Here is a 13,419-nt window from a genome sequence, read left to right as displayed (position 1 = left end):
AGTTAATTTATTCCTTTTTGCCATGGATGATCCTAATAAGGGGAAAAATGTGCTTCTGCACATAATTTATTTGACCCTGGATGGGATATTAACTAGATAGTCTTATCAGTTAGGACTGTGTTAAGCTTAGCTGCTTGCATTCCATCACATATTTTGAACAACTTGAAATGTACTTCCATATACTTATCTAAGAAGAATTTGTCACATGGTCAAAAGAAGTCCAAACCAGATTGCTCTAATATTTAAGGATATTCACTTATTTTGTCAGAAGAAGGAATGCTGGATTTTTTTGTTTCAATGTGACTTATTTTTTCTTCTGTAAGAGCATGAGAGAACAGCAAAATAACCTTTTCCCAAATATTGTGTTCTTGCTATGTAACTGATTAGATTGCATTTTTCAGATGAGCATTACTCTTACAGAGGCTTTTTTTAGTTCTTCTTTTTTGCAGTAAGATCAGGTTACAACTGGTTTAGTGAGATGTATAACCTATTAGGTATGAGTTCCCAAACTTAATGCAAAGTTGTTTAGATCTGTCTGATACTATACTTCAGTTTCACTATTATCAGTGGTGATTGTAGAGCCAATAACTGACCTACATAAATGGCTAACAACAGATTGATCATTTGCTTTCAGATGTAAGCTACAATATCCTACAAGGAAAAATAACCTCCATTTAAACGTATAAAGAATCTAGTTTAGATTTTGTGATGAGTAGGCTGCTTCAAGCTAAGGAATGTGGAATTAAGTAATATGTAAAATTAAACTTAATTATTTTCTTCTAATTCATAGGCAACAGCTGACAGATGCCTCACTTGGAAGAAAAAAACAAAGGTGTCTAGAGTTAAATATCATTGTTGGGAGGCAGCCAATACTTAGTGTAAGGTGAATGAGTAAATGTTTAACTTAATGTTTAACCCTCTAAGGAATTCGGAAATGTATTTTATTAATACCTGGAAATGTAGTTCTCTTCACCCCTTGCAAGTGGTAATCTGAGCTTCAGTGATTTAAACCAGCAAATATTTCACATCAAAACAAGATTTCACATGTGAGCTTTGAACAATTTACACCTCTTAGGTGATTGTTTCTGCAAATGTAGGATCAGACTGTGACTTGTCCTGAATGTCAGATCAAGGGACTGAAGCAGTGCAAGGTGCTGCTTTGTACCATGCTTCATCAGTGCCAGGTCACAAAGAGTAACAGATTTCACAGCACTGAAGTAGCCTCTCATTTCACATGCTCCTTTCTCAGAGGAATGGGTGAAATTCTTTCCTGAAGCAGCAGTGAAACAGAGAGAAGGAAGAGTTCTTTATCCATCATCTCCCTCCCCGGCTGCAACAGAGGCAGAGCAAGAATGTGCTGAACTTTAATCTGGACTGATTGCAAATTATTTAACTACCTGAGTTACGTTGTCCATCTCATTGTAGGCTTGCACAGTCAATAGGAAAAAGTGTAGCACATTCCTAGCCTCAAGATATGTTATCCTAAAATAGCTTTTACCACAGTGTCTCAGTCAAGTTTCCAAGTTAGCTTTCAGCAGCCTACCTTTTCTTGACTCCTTTGCTTTCTCTGCTCCTTTTGGCTTCATGGCGCGTTGAAATACTTCTGCAGAGAGAGGAGACTATGTGGATCCAATGGCCATAATTTCAACAGATGGGATGTCAAATTCCAGAGTTCAGATGTGCCTAAATTTCTTAGGTTACCTTACATTGAGAAGGTGATGTGCTGTAGTGCATTAATTTACATCAAACAAACTAGTAAGTGAAATGGTAGGAGGAAAAGGAACACCAAATAGATGCATACCCATGAAAAGCTTGATTTGCATACATGTTGAGGGCCCTGAGGCATGGTAAGTAGGTATGTTTTAAATTCAAGCCCCAGGCAGTTTACAGTTCAATGTTTTAAGCATGAGAAATGAGCTATACTAGCCCAAAAACAATGTCGTATGACCTAGTTGTTAGAGGAAAGGGTTTTCAGAATGACCTTGATTCATGATCTTGTTGTCAGAACCATGTAATGGTAGGATGATTCTTACATTTTAGTTGAATGATGTACTCTGTGGAGATGACATAACTAAGAAGAGTAGAAATCAAAATGGTGAAAGTCTGTAAAGAAGACTGTTCCTTTCTTGGTTACATGGATGTGCTAGATTTTCATATAAAAGTGGTGATCTCTCAAAATCTTGTCCGACAGAGGGAAGGAGATGAAATATTATGTTAAGAATTCCTCTTCAAGTCTTGTGGCAGAGACTTGTGATACAGGAGATGAAAGACCAGAGTTCTAGTTTTAGCTATCCCTTTGGTTCTTATAATTTCTGTCTGTTCACAGTGCATAGATGTATCACATCCATATTAGCCATGATTATTGTAACAGCTATTTCTCTTTGTTGCTGGAACTGACTACTAAAATTACCCTGCTGTGGGAGTGCCAGTGAAGGGAAATATTGATATCAGCTTTCAGAAGTACAGTAATAAGGCTTGCTTGTCTGAGTACTTGAAATGCTAAATACAATCAACAGCCTCCGCTTCAGTGGAGTTCAACGCACATCGCTTTCTGCGCCTCACAGAATCAAGCCCTAAAACTTTTAATCCTTTGCAAGTGAAGCCAGTACAATTGTTATATAAATGTTAAATATTGTAAGAGAGATTCATGTTAAGCCAATCAGGAACTGAATTCTGGTTAAAATGATTTCTCATCTACTTCTAGCAGGGGAACCTTTCTTGTGGATTTAACTTCCTCTTGGCTTTAAAATGCTTCTGAGTGTCAGATATGCAAAGCTGCTAAAGAACAACACAAGGTGTTTCTTCACTGCGAGGACTGAACGTACAGCCATTCAATCTGTGTCTCAGGACTTGAAATGTGATTCTTTACAGGCAATGGTGCAAGCCTGCTTGACTGGATTGATAGGGTTTAGTTGACTGCACTAAACAGTAAGACTTTGGAGTATGAAAGCCTGAGAAGTGTTGATGTTGGGCTATGGACCAGCTGACTTACGGGTTATCTCAAAGATAAATGATTCCCCAACCCATACATGACACTGAGTAATGGCATCAGTTTATAAGCCTCAGAGCCAGGAGCTGTCTTATATACTGGAATCTGGTGTGTCTGTCCTCTTTCAAGTGAAGATGAGAGGTTGGTGGCAGCCTTCCTGTAGCCTTTTGTACCTCCTGCCACAGTGACTGTAAACTCTCAGGTAAGTAAAATGTAGGTGTCTATGGAGAGATACGACTATGTGCCCAAGAATGCCAGTGTGGGGTCAGGACCACGCATATGCTCAGGATTAAAAATCCTTCAGGTTTATGAGGCATATTTTCCCCAGATGTATTGTCCTCTCACTTTGACTGCAAGCTGCAATCAATGCACAGCGGGGGATGGAGAGTTATCAGAGGACTTTGTGGGTAGGGAGCTGGACTAAGTGAGCTCCTCTGGCCCTGCGTGTGCAAGCTCAGGATCTGCTCTGCTTCCACTTCAGGCCTGTCACATTGTGCTCCACCTCGGGACCTGGTGGCCTGTGGGAGGGGATGTGTACGTCTCTGTATGGGTTGAGGACGTGTGTGCGTACAGGCTGAGGGAGAGGGCTTTGTATGGGCTCTGTGTGTGTGTGTGTGTGGATATGTGTGGGTTGATGAAAGGCAGGTGTGTGTGTATGGGGTGACAGAGTGTGGATGTGTGTATGTACAGGGTGACAGAGGGTAGAGGTGTGTGCGGGCTGAGGAAGGGCAGGTGTACCTGTGTGTGGATCAATGAAGGGCTGGTGTATCTGTGTGTATGGGCTGATGAAGGGCGGGGGTCTGTGTGTGTACAGGCTGACAGAGGCTGGATGTGTGTGTGTATGGACTAACAGAGGGTAGGGGTGTGTGTGCATGTGTGTGTGTATAGACTAGTGGAGGGTGGATGTGGGTTGGCACAGGGGTGTGCCCGGGCTGATGACGGGCAGGTGTATGCGTGTGCCCGCGTTGGCGGAGGTGGAGGTGCGGGGCGTGTGCGGCAGACAAGGGAGGTTCTCCGCATTACTCTAAGATGATTTTCCCTCAGACAGTTGTAAAACTTCTGTGCGGTACGTACGGGGTCAGCGCGCGGGGCGCGGCCGGCACTCCCCCGCCGACGGCCGCAGGCCGGGGTAGGAGCCGGAGCGGAGGCCGCGCCGCGCCGCCTGGGTCCCTCCTCCCGGGGGCGGGGCGCGCTGACGCGGCCGCGCCGCTCTCGGGTCCGGGCGAGTCGCACAATTATGAGAAGGAGCCGCCAGGCCGAGGCCGCCACCAGCGCTGGGTCCCGGTCTGGAGCCGAGCTCGTGCTGTTCCCACCCCTGCCCGCGCCAGCGTCTCGCCGCCGCTGTCGGAGCGCTGTCCCCGGCCGGCCTCGCCCAGTGCCCCTCGCTGCCGCCGTCGCCGCCGAGCCCAGCCCCGATAGATGGAGACAGGCCCCGCCACCGCCGCAGCCGAACCACGAGCAGGAGCTGCCAGGCGGGAGGAGACCCAGAGCCGGCGGCGAGACCCAGCGCGCCCCTGAGGAGAATGGTGGGTGCGACGGCGGGCGGGCTCGGCTCCCCGGCCCGGCTCGTGCTTCGCCCGCCTCGTGCGCTGCGGGCTGCGCCGGTCCCGCGGGGCTTCTCCAGCCCGTGGCCGTTAGCGCGGCTCGCCCCGGCCCGCGCCGTGTTAGCACTCGCTGCTTGGAGGCCCCAGGCGGGCTCGGCCCCAGCCTCCTCACGGGGCTACAGCGAGAGCGGGCTCCTCCCGCGGCCCGACCGCCATCCCTGTCCTCCTCCTCCCTCCCGGCCGGTCCCCGGGTGATGGCTGGAGAGCGCCTCCACCCTGGGGCTGCTTGGAAACTTCCTGGAAATCCAGACAGAGCTGGTTTAAATCTGTTAGTTTCCACTCTCCAGATCAGCCTTTTATTTCATTAACTTAAAAAAAAATAAAAAAATTATGACACGATTTACTGCTCAGAGCCCTGCTGACTCATACACATGGAAACCGGCCGGTGACTAGTCATATGTAAGCTGTGCCCCAGGTGTCATCCAGCTCTTCTTGGTGAACATGTCAGGCTTACGGAGTCTGTGACAGAAGCTGAAAGTTAAGATCTTGCTTGTGTAAGTCTTGGGCGGGAGACTCTGCTGTTTTCCAGTCCTCTCGTTTTGGTCTTTACTGCTGAGTTCCCGTTGCTGTGCTGTGCAGTGGTTAGTGTTGCGCCCGTTAGTGGCAGCATTGCATAGGAAGAAGTGTAAACTTATCCTTACCTGGGACTGGTTTAGGTTCAAGTGGCTGCTGATCACACTGGAGAATCGGGTAACACTAGTTAGGAGGTACGTCTTGTTTTGGTTGTTAGTGTGTTATGGGATGTTACATAATGCTGTGCACAGATCTGTTGAATTGCCAGGTTGTAAATGGACTTGTATTTAAATCAGGATGTTATGTGATGGTTTTTAATGGTACGGATCTTGTTACAGAACGTTTTATCAAAAATAAATACTTCTAGTAAAATCTAAGTATTGGCTTAGGACTGTTCCTGTAAACACTTAAATAGGTGAATAATTTGTATGTCACTTAGCTGAGTTTATAAGGTGCATCTCTACCCTTTCTTCTCTGTTATTCATGTACTTTTAAGTGTCTGCAGTTAATCAGACTCTAATTTTGGTATTTCACTTTGGTAGTTCTTGCATGTATTCTGTCAAGAGAAGAAAACCCTATTGTGTTGACTTATGAACATCCAGCATTCAAATAGATTAATTTCACTATGTCTTACTGTTTGTTTCTTATTTCTCATCAAATTGGAAACTTCTAAAGGCATCTTAAAATATGACCTCTCATTGAAAGAACTTTAAAGTAAACTAAAGACATATTTTAAAACTAAATTATGTTACTCTCTTCCCCTAGGTTTCTCTAGCTGTTTTGCTTTTTCCATCATATTTAATCTAAATTTTCTTATCCTGGCCTTTGAAACTTTATATAACATTGTCCCTGAATACAGTACTTGCCCATCTTTCATCTCTTACTGGTTCAGTCCCACTTTCTCTGCCCTACTTAGTATAGTTAATATCCCATGCTTCTCTAGGAATCTTCTCTGTCATGTGCCTTTCCTTGAACTTATGTGCTATGATCAAGAACCTCTCCCTCTTCTCATTCAGATTCCTCTGTACTACTGTAAACTCCCACAAGAGCTGAGTCAGTACAGTCTTCAGTTTTAAGCCAACCAGCTGTGCTCTCTGCATGTGTAATGTCCACTAACACTATGCTTTGACCACATTTATTTGGACACTTTTGTACCTTTTTTTAGTGTTACAAGTAACATGTGAGATGATTTGCCAAAAAGCCAGTACTAAAAATTAGGCAGTTTGTTTACAACTTTTGTTCATTTGATAGTACTCCATAGTTTCATTTTTTCCTGTTGAGCCAGTTTCTTCTTTCCTGCAAACTCATGCAAATCTTGAAGGGATAGGTGAATGCAAAAAGGTTCTGACAGTGTCTGTTTTAACCAATTTTTAATGGTTTTGCTAGTTTCAGTATCTTGGTGTCACAAAGCTTGAAAATTTTAGCGAGAGATTTCAAACTTGAAATTTGGCTTTAAAATTTGAAAAAAAGTAAGGCAAGGAGATATTTTTGTCACCAAAATATATGTAAGCTGCTAAAAAGTTGCTTTACTGATTTATATTTATTTACTTTTAAACCTCTCCACTCCTTTTGTGTATATAATAGCGGTATGCTGCATTGATTTCATGAAGCCAAATTTGTCTCTCTTAAACATGTTTGAAACGGACTTGATAATGCAATGTTATATGTGTGTTCCCAAGTTGTTGTCTTTTTTTTAGATTTCTATCTAATTTGAATTTTACTCTTTTCTAAGAGAAGACTTGAGCAATGGGGTGAACGTTTGCTTAAAATTACACAAAAAAGTACAGGTAAAGCTTCTTTGGGAAAATTGTTACACTTTCCATTCTATAGTAGGGAGACTAAACAGACATTCAAGAACAGCATCTTGGGGTTTTCTTCAGCTAAACCTGTAGTGAAACTTTTCTTCCTTCAACTACCATTTTCATGCTCTTTTTGATAGTCCAAGCTGACTACTTATATTTGCATCTGTCTCATTTGAATAAACTCCCTCTCTTTTTTTCAAAGAGTAAAAATAGTTAAATGAATTCTGTGCTATTTATGTTTATTGGCAAGTATTTCTAACCCAGTACTTATACACTAAGCACATTGGGCAGTTGTATTTTGGATGGGATTGTATTTGGGCATGAAAGATCCATGATACTTCTGATTCTCACCACTGTCTCGCAAGGTGACCTTGGTAAGTCACTTGACCTCCATGCTTCTATTTTTATACCTGCAGAAGAGGTCAGTAATACTTCTTAGCCTGTGGTAGTGCAAGTGTTGTGCTTATAGTCATGATGATCCAGAAATTATGCAAGAGGCATGGATTTCTTAGTTCATCCAATGAGAGGCATCACCCTATGTAGTTGGCGTACAGTTAGGCAAACTCTTGAATGCTAGACATTCTTCACTGAGTTTTTTGCAAAAATCTTTGCAACCTGGGCTTTGGGAGGTTGCAGGCATATGGTGACATAATAAAGCCATAGGGTGACTGTGTGGTGTAGTGGGGAGGGGACACCTGTATAGGTGTGCCCTTTTAGCAGGGCGTACATGGGAGTGCAGTGCAGTCATGGGGAGGAGGGTCATGGAAACCCCCACCTCACAAAGGTACAGTGTATGCACCTGGGGTGTATGGCCTGTGGGGGTGTAGCTTGTCCTGGTGTAGTCCCCCACTGGTGCAAGCTGTGGGTTGTGTGGTCCCTGGCTGCTTGGTAATAGAACAGTCCTGCAGAAGTATATGTGTGAAATCTGGGATTTGTTATGACAATAGCTTTAGAAGTTTCTTTGGAGAGTGGTGTTGGGCATGGAGAAAATTCTTAAAACATTCTGAATGTATTTGAAAGAGCTTTGGGCTTGGGAAGAAACTCTGAGGGATTTTGTGGCTAGGTTTTGGTCTTTGCTCTGGGAAGCAGTGAAAAAAACAAAAACAAAAAACCAAAAAAAAAACTTTTGTTGACTCTGTCGGAGACTTTTTTTATGTCATGGTATTTGTATCCCAAAAGTCATTAGGATCTGGCTTTGTAGATGAGACTCTCAAGTAAATGTCTTCATGATTTCTTAAATTTTTTTCTTCCTCCCCTACTTCACCTAGCTTGTTGATCCACCAACACATCTGGCTGCACCAACATCGGTTTTGTAAGCATAAGTCATCATTTTATCTTTTTGAGTCTACTCAAATCTATGTGTTCCTAATTAAATAATGGACAGTGGTAACATTTAACCATCAGCTTTTCCTTTTAAAAGGGGTAGATTTTTGTTTACTGAGGTGCTGCCATCTTGAGAACTGTCACAATGGCAAGACCAGTAAAATAGAAATGAAATACTTCTACCTTGATTGAAACTTAATGCTAGATCTCTCATACAGATTAGTTTGCCTGCTTCGTCACCATCTTGAGGATTAAGGGGCCACATCCTCTAATTCTTTCATGATTGTCTTTTTCAAGTTCTCCATATTCTCAAAGAGTGGTTCTAAGTAGTAGAATTCCCTGTCAACTCCAAGAGTTACAATTTTTATTCGTGCTGTGTAAGATTGCTTCCTCTGTTCATGCTACCACCATTGCCTACGCCTGCCATAGATCAAGATTATACAATGTTTTTTTTGGCTGGAACGCCGAAAAACACCATAGTTCCTACCTTGGAAGGTGCTGGAGTGCTGGCATGCCAGAAAAACAAAATGAAGGCAGGGGATGGATGGCAGGATACCCTGTGTGTGCCAGTTGCCCCCCAGCCCAGGCTCTGTGGCTGTCAGCTCTGGGTAGCTGCTGGAGCCTGGGCTGCTCCCAGCAGGGCTTGCAGCATCCCACTCAAATCCCTCTGTCACACTCAAAGTCTCTCTTCCAAACTCACCTCTGCTTTTGTAACGTTCTGATAACTGGATCTTGGTTAGTGATTAAGTAGGGGGAAAGTTTTATAATTATTGCCTGTGCTAATGAGCAATTGAGAACTATGTGGACCCTGTTATACTTGTTAGCTTTGCCCCAGGCGGACTATTTGTTCCATAGACATAATGGATAAGATGAACAAGGGCCATCATTTATTATATGTTCATTGTCAGCACTGTACTGTGGTGCTCAGCCTGGTTGTGGCATTCTGTATCTACTATAACATAATTTTGTTGATTTTATTTTTAAAAATACCTAAAAGTACCTAGACATAGTTGGGTCATACGTGTTATTTATTTTTATGTATAATTATTCTGTGAAGTGCATTTGGGTTCTTCAGGGAAAAAAAGTTCTATATAAACTAACTTTGGAATTTCAGGTGTTCTATTTTTCCATTATAGAAAGAATTCTAAGGGCAAGAAATTAATTCTTTGCTTGTCAGAATGTTGACTTGCCAAAGAGAAATTGCTTCCTTTGAAGGTCAGGAGAAAATGAAAAAAGGGATTTTCAAATGTGGCTATATCTTGTGCCAGGATGCAAAAGAAGTACATGAGTCTGACTGGGTAGTGTCAGGAATTTGGTAATGTTGCTTAAATAAAAATCATCATAACACACTTCTGTGTGAGACCATAAAATGTACATTATATATCAGATCCATCATGTCAGTGTTCTGCATTTTTCGACTGAACATGTAGTTGGGCTTCTGTCATTCAGATTAAATATGCAGCAGCTTGTGCACTTTTATATAATTAATTGGGTCATGTCTTAACCTGAAAACACTACCTATATTTTTATGTAACATATACCAAAGATGATCTTGCCAGAATGCATTCACTGCCATCTTTTCAATGTGTTAAACTGAATGATTTGTGAATACCACAAAAAGGCACCTAAAATATTAAAGTAATAAGACTGAGGGTTGGGTGTTTTTTGTTTGTTTGTTTGTTTTTTGTGGGGTGGGGTGTGGGGGGGGTTGTGCCTTGGCTCCTTATGGAATGGTAGGAATGGGAAAGAATGGTTTTTGATAACTGAGCACCAGTTGATGTACCTCATGGTTAACTTTGAAAAATGTGTTCTGGACAGTTTGAAAGTTCTGACATACTTTTAATGTGAATAGCATCTTGTAAGTTTAGTAGCATGCCTCCTTTGTTTTAAGCTTTAAAGGAATTATATTGGCACAGGAGCTTAAACATTTTAAGAGTGCTTTTGGATCTGCAGGAAGTCTTATGCTATTCAGCGGCTGGTGTACAAGACCGAACAGGGAGTATTCTGTTTTAATCTTCTTATAGGTCTGGATGACCAAAGAGCTGGGTGAAGTTCAGTTGGAGTGCCTTCCAAAAACTGCAGATTCCTGCAGTGATCTTTGAAAGAAGTGGTGGGCTGGGGAGGCACTTTAAACCAGTATGATGATTTGCACATCTAGGTTTTCACAGGTGACTAATTTGGCAGGCATTTCCACTTCTTCTGTTTTAGTCCAGTGATTCCCAAACTCTGACAGATTGTGCACCACCCATATAAAATGATACAACTGTAAGTACCACCAGCAAAGTTTTGTCATGTAAAGTAATTATAAATCTGTTTAATGCATACCACTGGTGGTTCCTGTACCACAGATTGGGAACCGCTGTTTTAGTTCAGTGGTCTCCAAACTTTTTTGATCGCACAACCTTATCAGTAAAAAATTTTGAGCACGCACCCCCAATATATGTATATTTATTGGGGGGACCACTGAGGGTGCCACTGTCAACCCCTCTGTGTTGTGGAACTCCCACCCTTCCCTCAGTACCGTATGTGACACGTGACTGTCTGACATACGGACCGAGTGAGGGTGTCAGTGTCAATCCGTATGTTAAATATTAGTAAAGCTTAATTTCTGTCTTATTTTTTTAGATAAAATATAAATATAAATAGAAGTTCTAATATTTTCTGCGTGCACCCCACTTTGGAGACCACTGTTTTAGTCAATGCGTGACATGGAAGTGAGCCTTCTTTCTAGGTCTTTTCCATATACAACATAATTTCTTTACCTCTTCTTACTGCTGTCTGATAGATGAGACAAATGGGCCAGGCTGTGGGGCAGTTGTCAGGTTAGGCAGAGAAGGGGGGGCGGAGATTCCTTGTCAGCTTCCCAGACCCAAACTAGAGAGGTGGAACTTCTGGCATCGTAGGGAATAATATGTATTACACAAGAAAAAGAAAGACAATAAAATGCAACTAATTTATCTTTTTCCACTTCTGTTTTCTGAAAAAATAAGTGCTTCAGAAGCCTAGGAGATGGACCCTGTCTTTCCTGATGTGGTTTAGATTTTTGTCAGTGTTGTTTTGGTGTGTGTTGTACGTCAAGTAGGATGTTGTTTTGTGTGGCTTTTTGTGTGGGAAGAGGACTGGATGGGCAAGGAGACAGCTGATATTGGAGATGAGAGAGACGGTTTGTGGTCTGATTGCATGACAGATGGGTCATTTCTAGCCTAGACTACCTGCAGCACAACACCGTGATCATCTTGTTGTAAGAGCACTGCACAAGTGGTGGTTTTGGGGTCCATGGAGAGAGTGGTGGTTTTCCTCTATTGTGAAAGGACCAGGGCATATGGAAACATTAGATAAGTGTGCTGATTTGTGGATTTTGCAGGAATAACTTGTGGGAGGAATATGTATAAACTGATTGCTAAGAAGAGGGACATACTAGGGCATAACACTTTCCTTTCTTGTTACAGTTGGTTTTTCTTAGTCATGTTACTCCCTAACTTTTAAAAAAAAGAAATCCAACTATTTCTTTTTTCTTCAGCCTCCAATTATGAAGAGGCTGTAGCTGTCCCATAGTTTCCTCTGTTAAGGATTGTAGCTGGCTTTCCTTTTAAGATGTTATTCTTTTAAATTGGTTTAACTTGTTAATTGTGAGAAATATTGTCATGACAGTGTTTTTGTAAAGTTTTACATGAGTTTACCTTGTGAATGACATAATATTCTTTGTCTCATTCTTGCTCCAAAGGCTCATCACTACTCATTCAAACTTCTTGCGTAACTTAATTACCTCAAACTCTTTGCTTTCCTGTAAAGAAAATGAATTGAAGCTGAGCAGAATTTAATTTTGTTGTGGATAGTTTTTGAGTCTAGTTCTGCTTCTGTTCACTTCAGTGGGAACAGGATTGGGCCTGTTGTACGTGCATTTTGTTCTCTCCTGGTTGGCTACATACAGTACCAAAACAGGCATTATTACATTGTTAGTTTAACAGGTCTGTCTATATCAGTGGCTCTCAACCTTTTTTTGACTCAAGGTATCTCTTAGCCTTCACTTGTTTCTTGACTACAGAAAAATAGTAGAGCAATTCTGTTGCAAAGAACTTGCACCATGGCAGATCAGAATGCTTTTGCCACTGAATTACTACTTGAAGTCTGTGGGTTTATCTTATGAATCGTGTAGCTGTTTCCATACCTAATACTACTAATATTGTGCAGCACTCTGGAGCACTCTTAAAAGGATCTGGCAGCATGCTAGGGTGCTTTGGCACCCTGGTTGAGAATCGGTGGTCTGTATCAAGTAGTAGAGACCTGACTGCGCATAGATGTGCAGTTAAAACATTTTCAGAACATGCTGATAGTATGTTGTTTGAGATGGAAGAGCTCTTATCTTACCTCAAAACCACAGAAGCTTGGAAACTGTGGGGTCCGCAGCTTAGCTCAGACTTCCAGGCCAGCTGGTTCCTGTGCCAGGTAATTTTGGTTCTTGTTGCAGAACTGAGACAGATTCTGATAAAAGCTGGGACTCTGTGATGTCCAACTTCATGGTAGCAGACTTTCAAGGCATCATATGACTGGTTGGAGTCAGGAATCCTAATCTGCACAAAGGTCTTCAAACCAGAGACACTTTAGGTTCAGTGGACAACCATTTCTCAATGAAGTTGTATTTGTATGAGAAATTTCTCACCAGCTCTGTTTGAAATCTTGTAAAATTACTGTAAATAAATCTGTAGGATCTGTATGATTTTGGACAGCCCACCATACTTTACCCAAATATTTTTCTACAGGATTTTATTACTTCTTGGTTTTCTTTAGTCCTCTCTTGTCAGACCTCTGTGTATTGGGTATTGATGTGGAATCTAGAGGTGATGGAAAAATATACTGTTGCTCTTGTACAATCTTCCCTTGTGTGCCAGTGTCTTTTTAGGGTATTGTGTATTTTTTATGGCTGCTGTCCCAGCATCTATATTTTTCTTGTTTTCATTCCAAATATGGGAAGGAAGAGGGGCTTCTCTTTTTTTTTTTCTTCCAATTTTGCATTTTTGAGAAATAAGAATTTAACTTTCAAATTCCTTCTTTCATAAATAATAGACTTGGTAACTGTTTTGCTAGGAAACTTTTTTTTCTTTAAAATTTCAATAAAAGCAAGTGCTAGATTTTGAAAGGAAACACATGGCTTAATATATTCTTAAATCAAAATCAGAAGTCTATTGAG

At 41.8% G+C, this 13,419-nt stretch overlaps 1 protein-coding gene across 2 annotated transcripts in view; it reads left to right on the top strand.

The window, feature by feature from the left end:
- The first annotated feature begins 4,178 nt into the window (after window positions 1–4,178).
- The window catches only part of TRPM7 (transient receptor potential cation channel subfamily M member 7), a 110,801-nt gene continuing 101,560 nt past the window's right edge, over window positions 4,179–13,419 (top strand). The window contains exon 1 of one of the 2 annotated variants that reach the window (XM_090028146.1): window positions 4,179–4,515. In XM_090028146.1, the coding sequence (XP_089884272.1) occupies window positions 4,513–4,515 (3 nt within the window). In that variant the 5' untranslated portion in view covers window positions 4,179–4,512. The remainder of the gene's footprint in view (window positions 4,516–13,419) is intronic. The other variant, XM_090028147.1, reaches the window with a different exon arrangement.

The sequence above is a fragment of the Crocodylus siamensis genome, chromosome 15 (assembly GCF_052110815.1).
Source record: "Crocodylus siamensis isolate JL-2025a chromosome 15, ASM5211081v1, whole genome shotgun sequence".
NCBI lineage: Eukaryota > Metazoa > Chordata > Crocodylia > Crocodylidae > Crocodylus > Crocodylus siamensis.
Note: the sequence above shows the minus strand (reverse complement) of the source record. Positions and strands in the feature narration are given on the sequence as shown.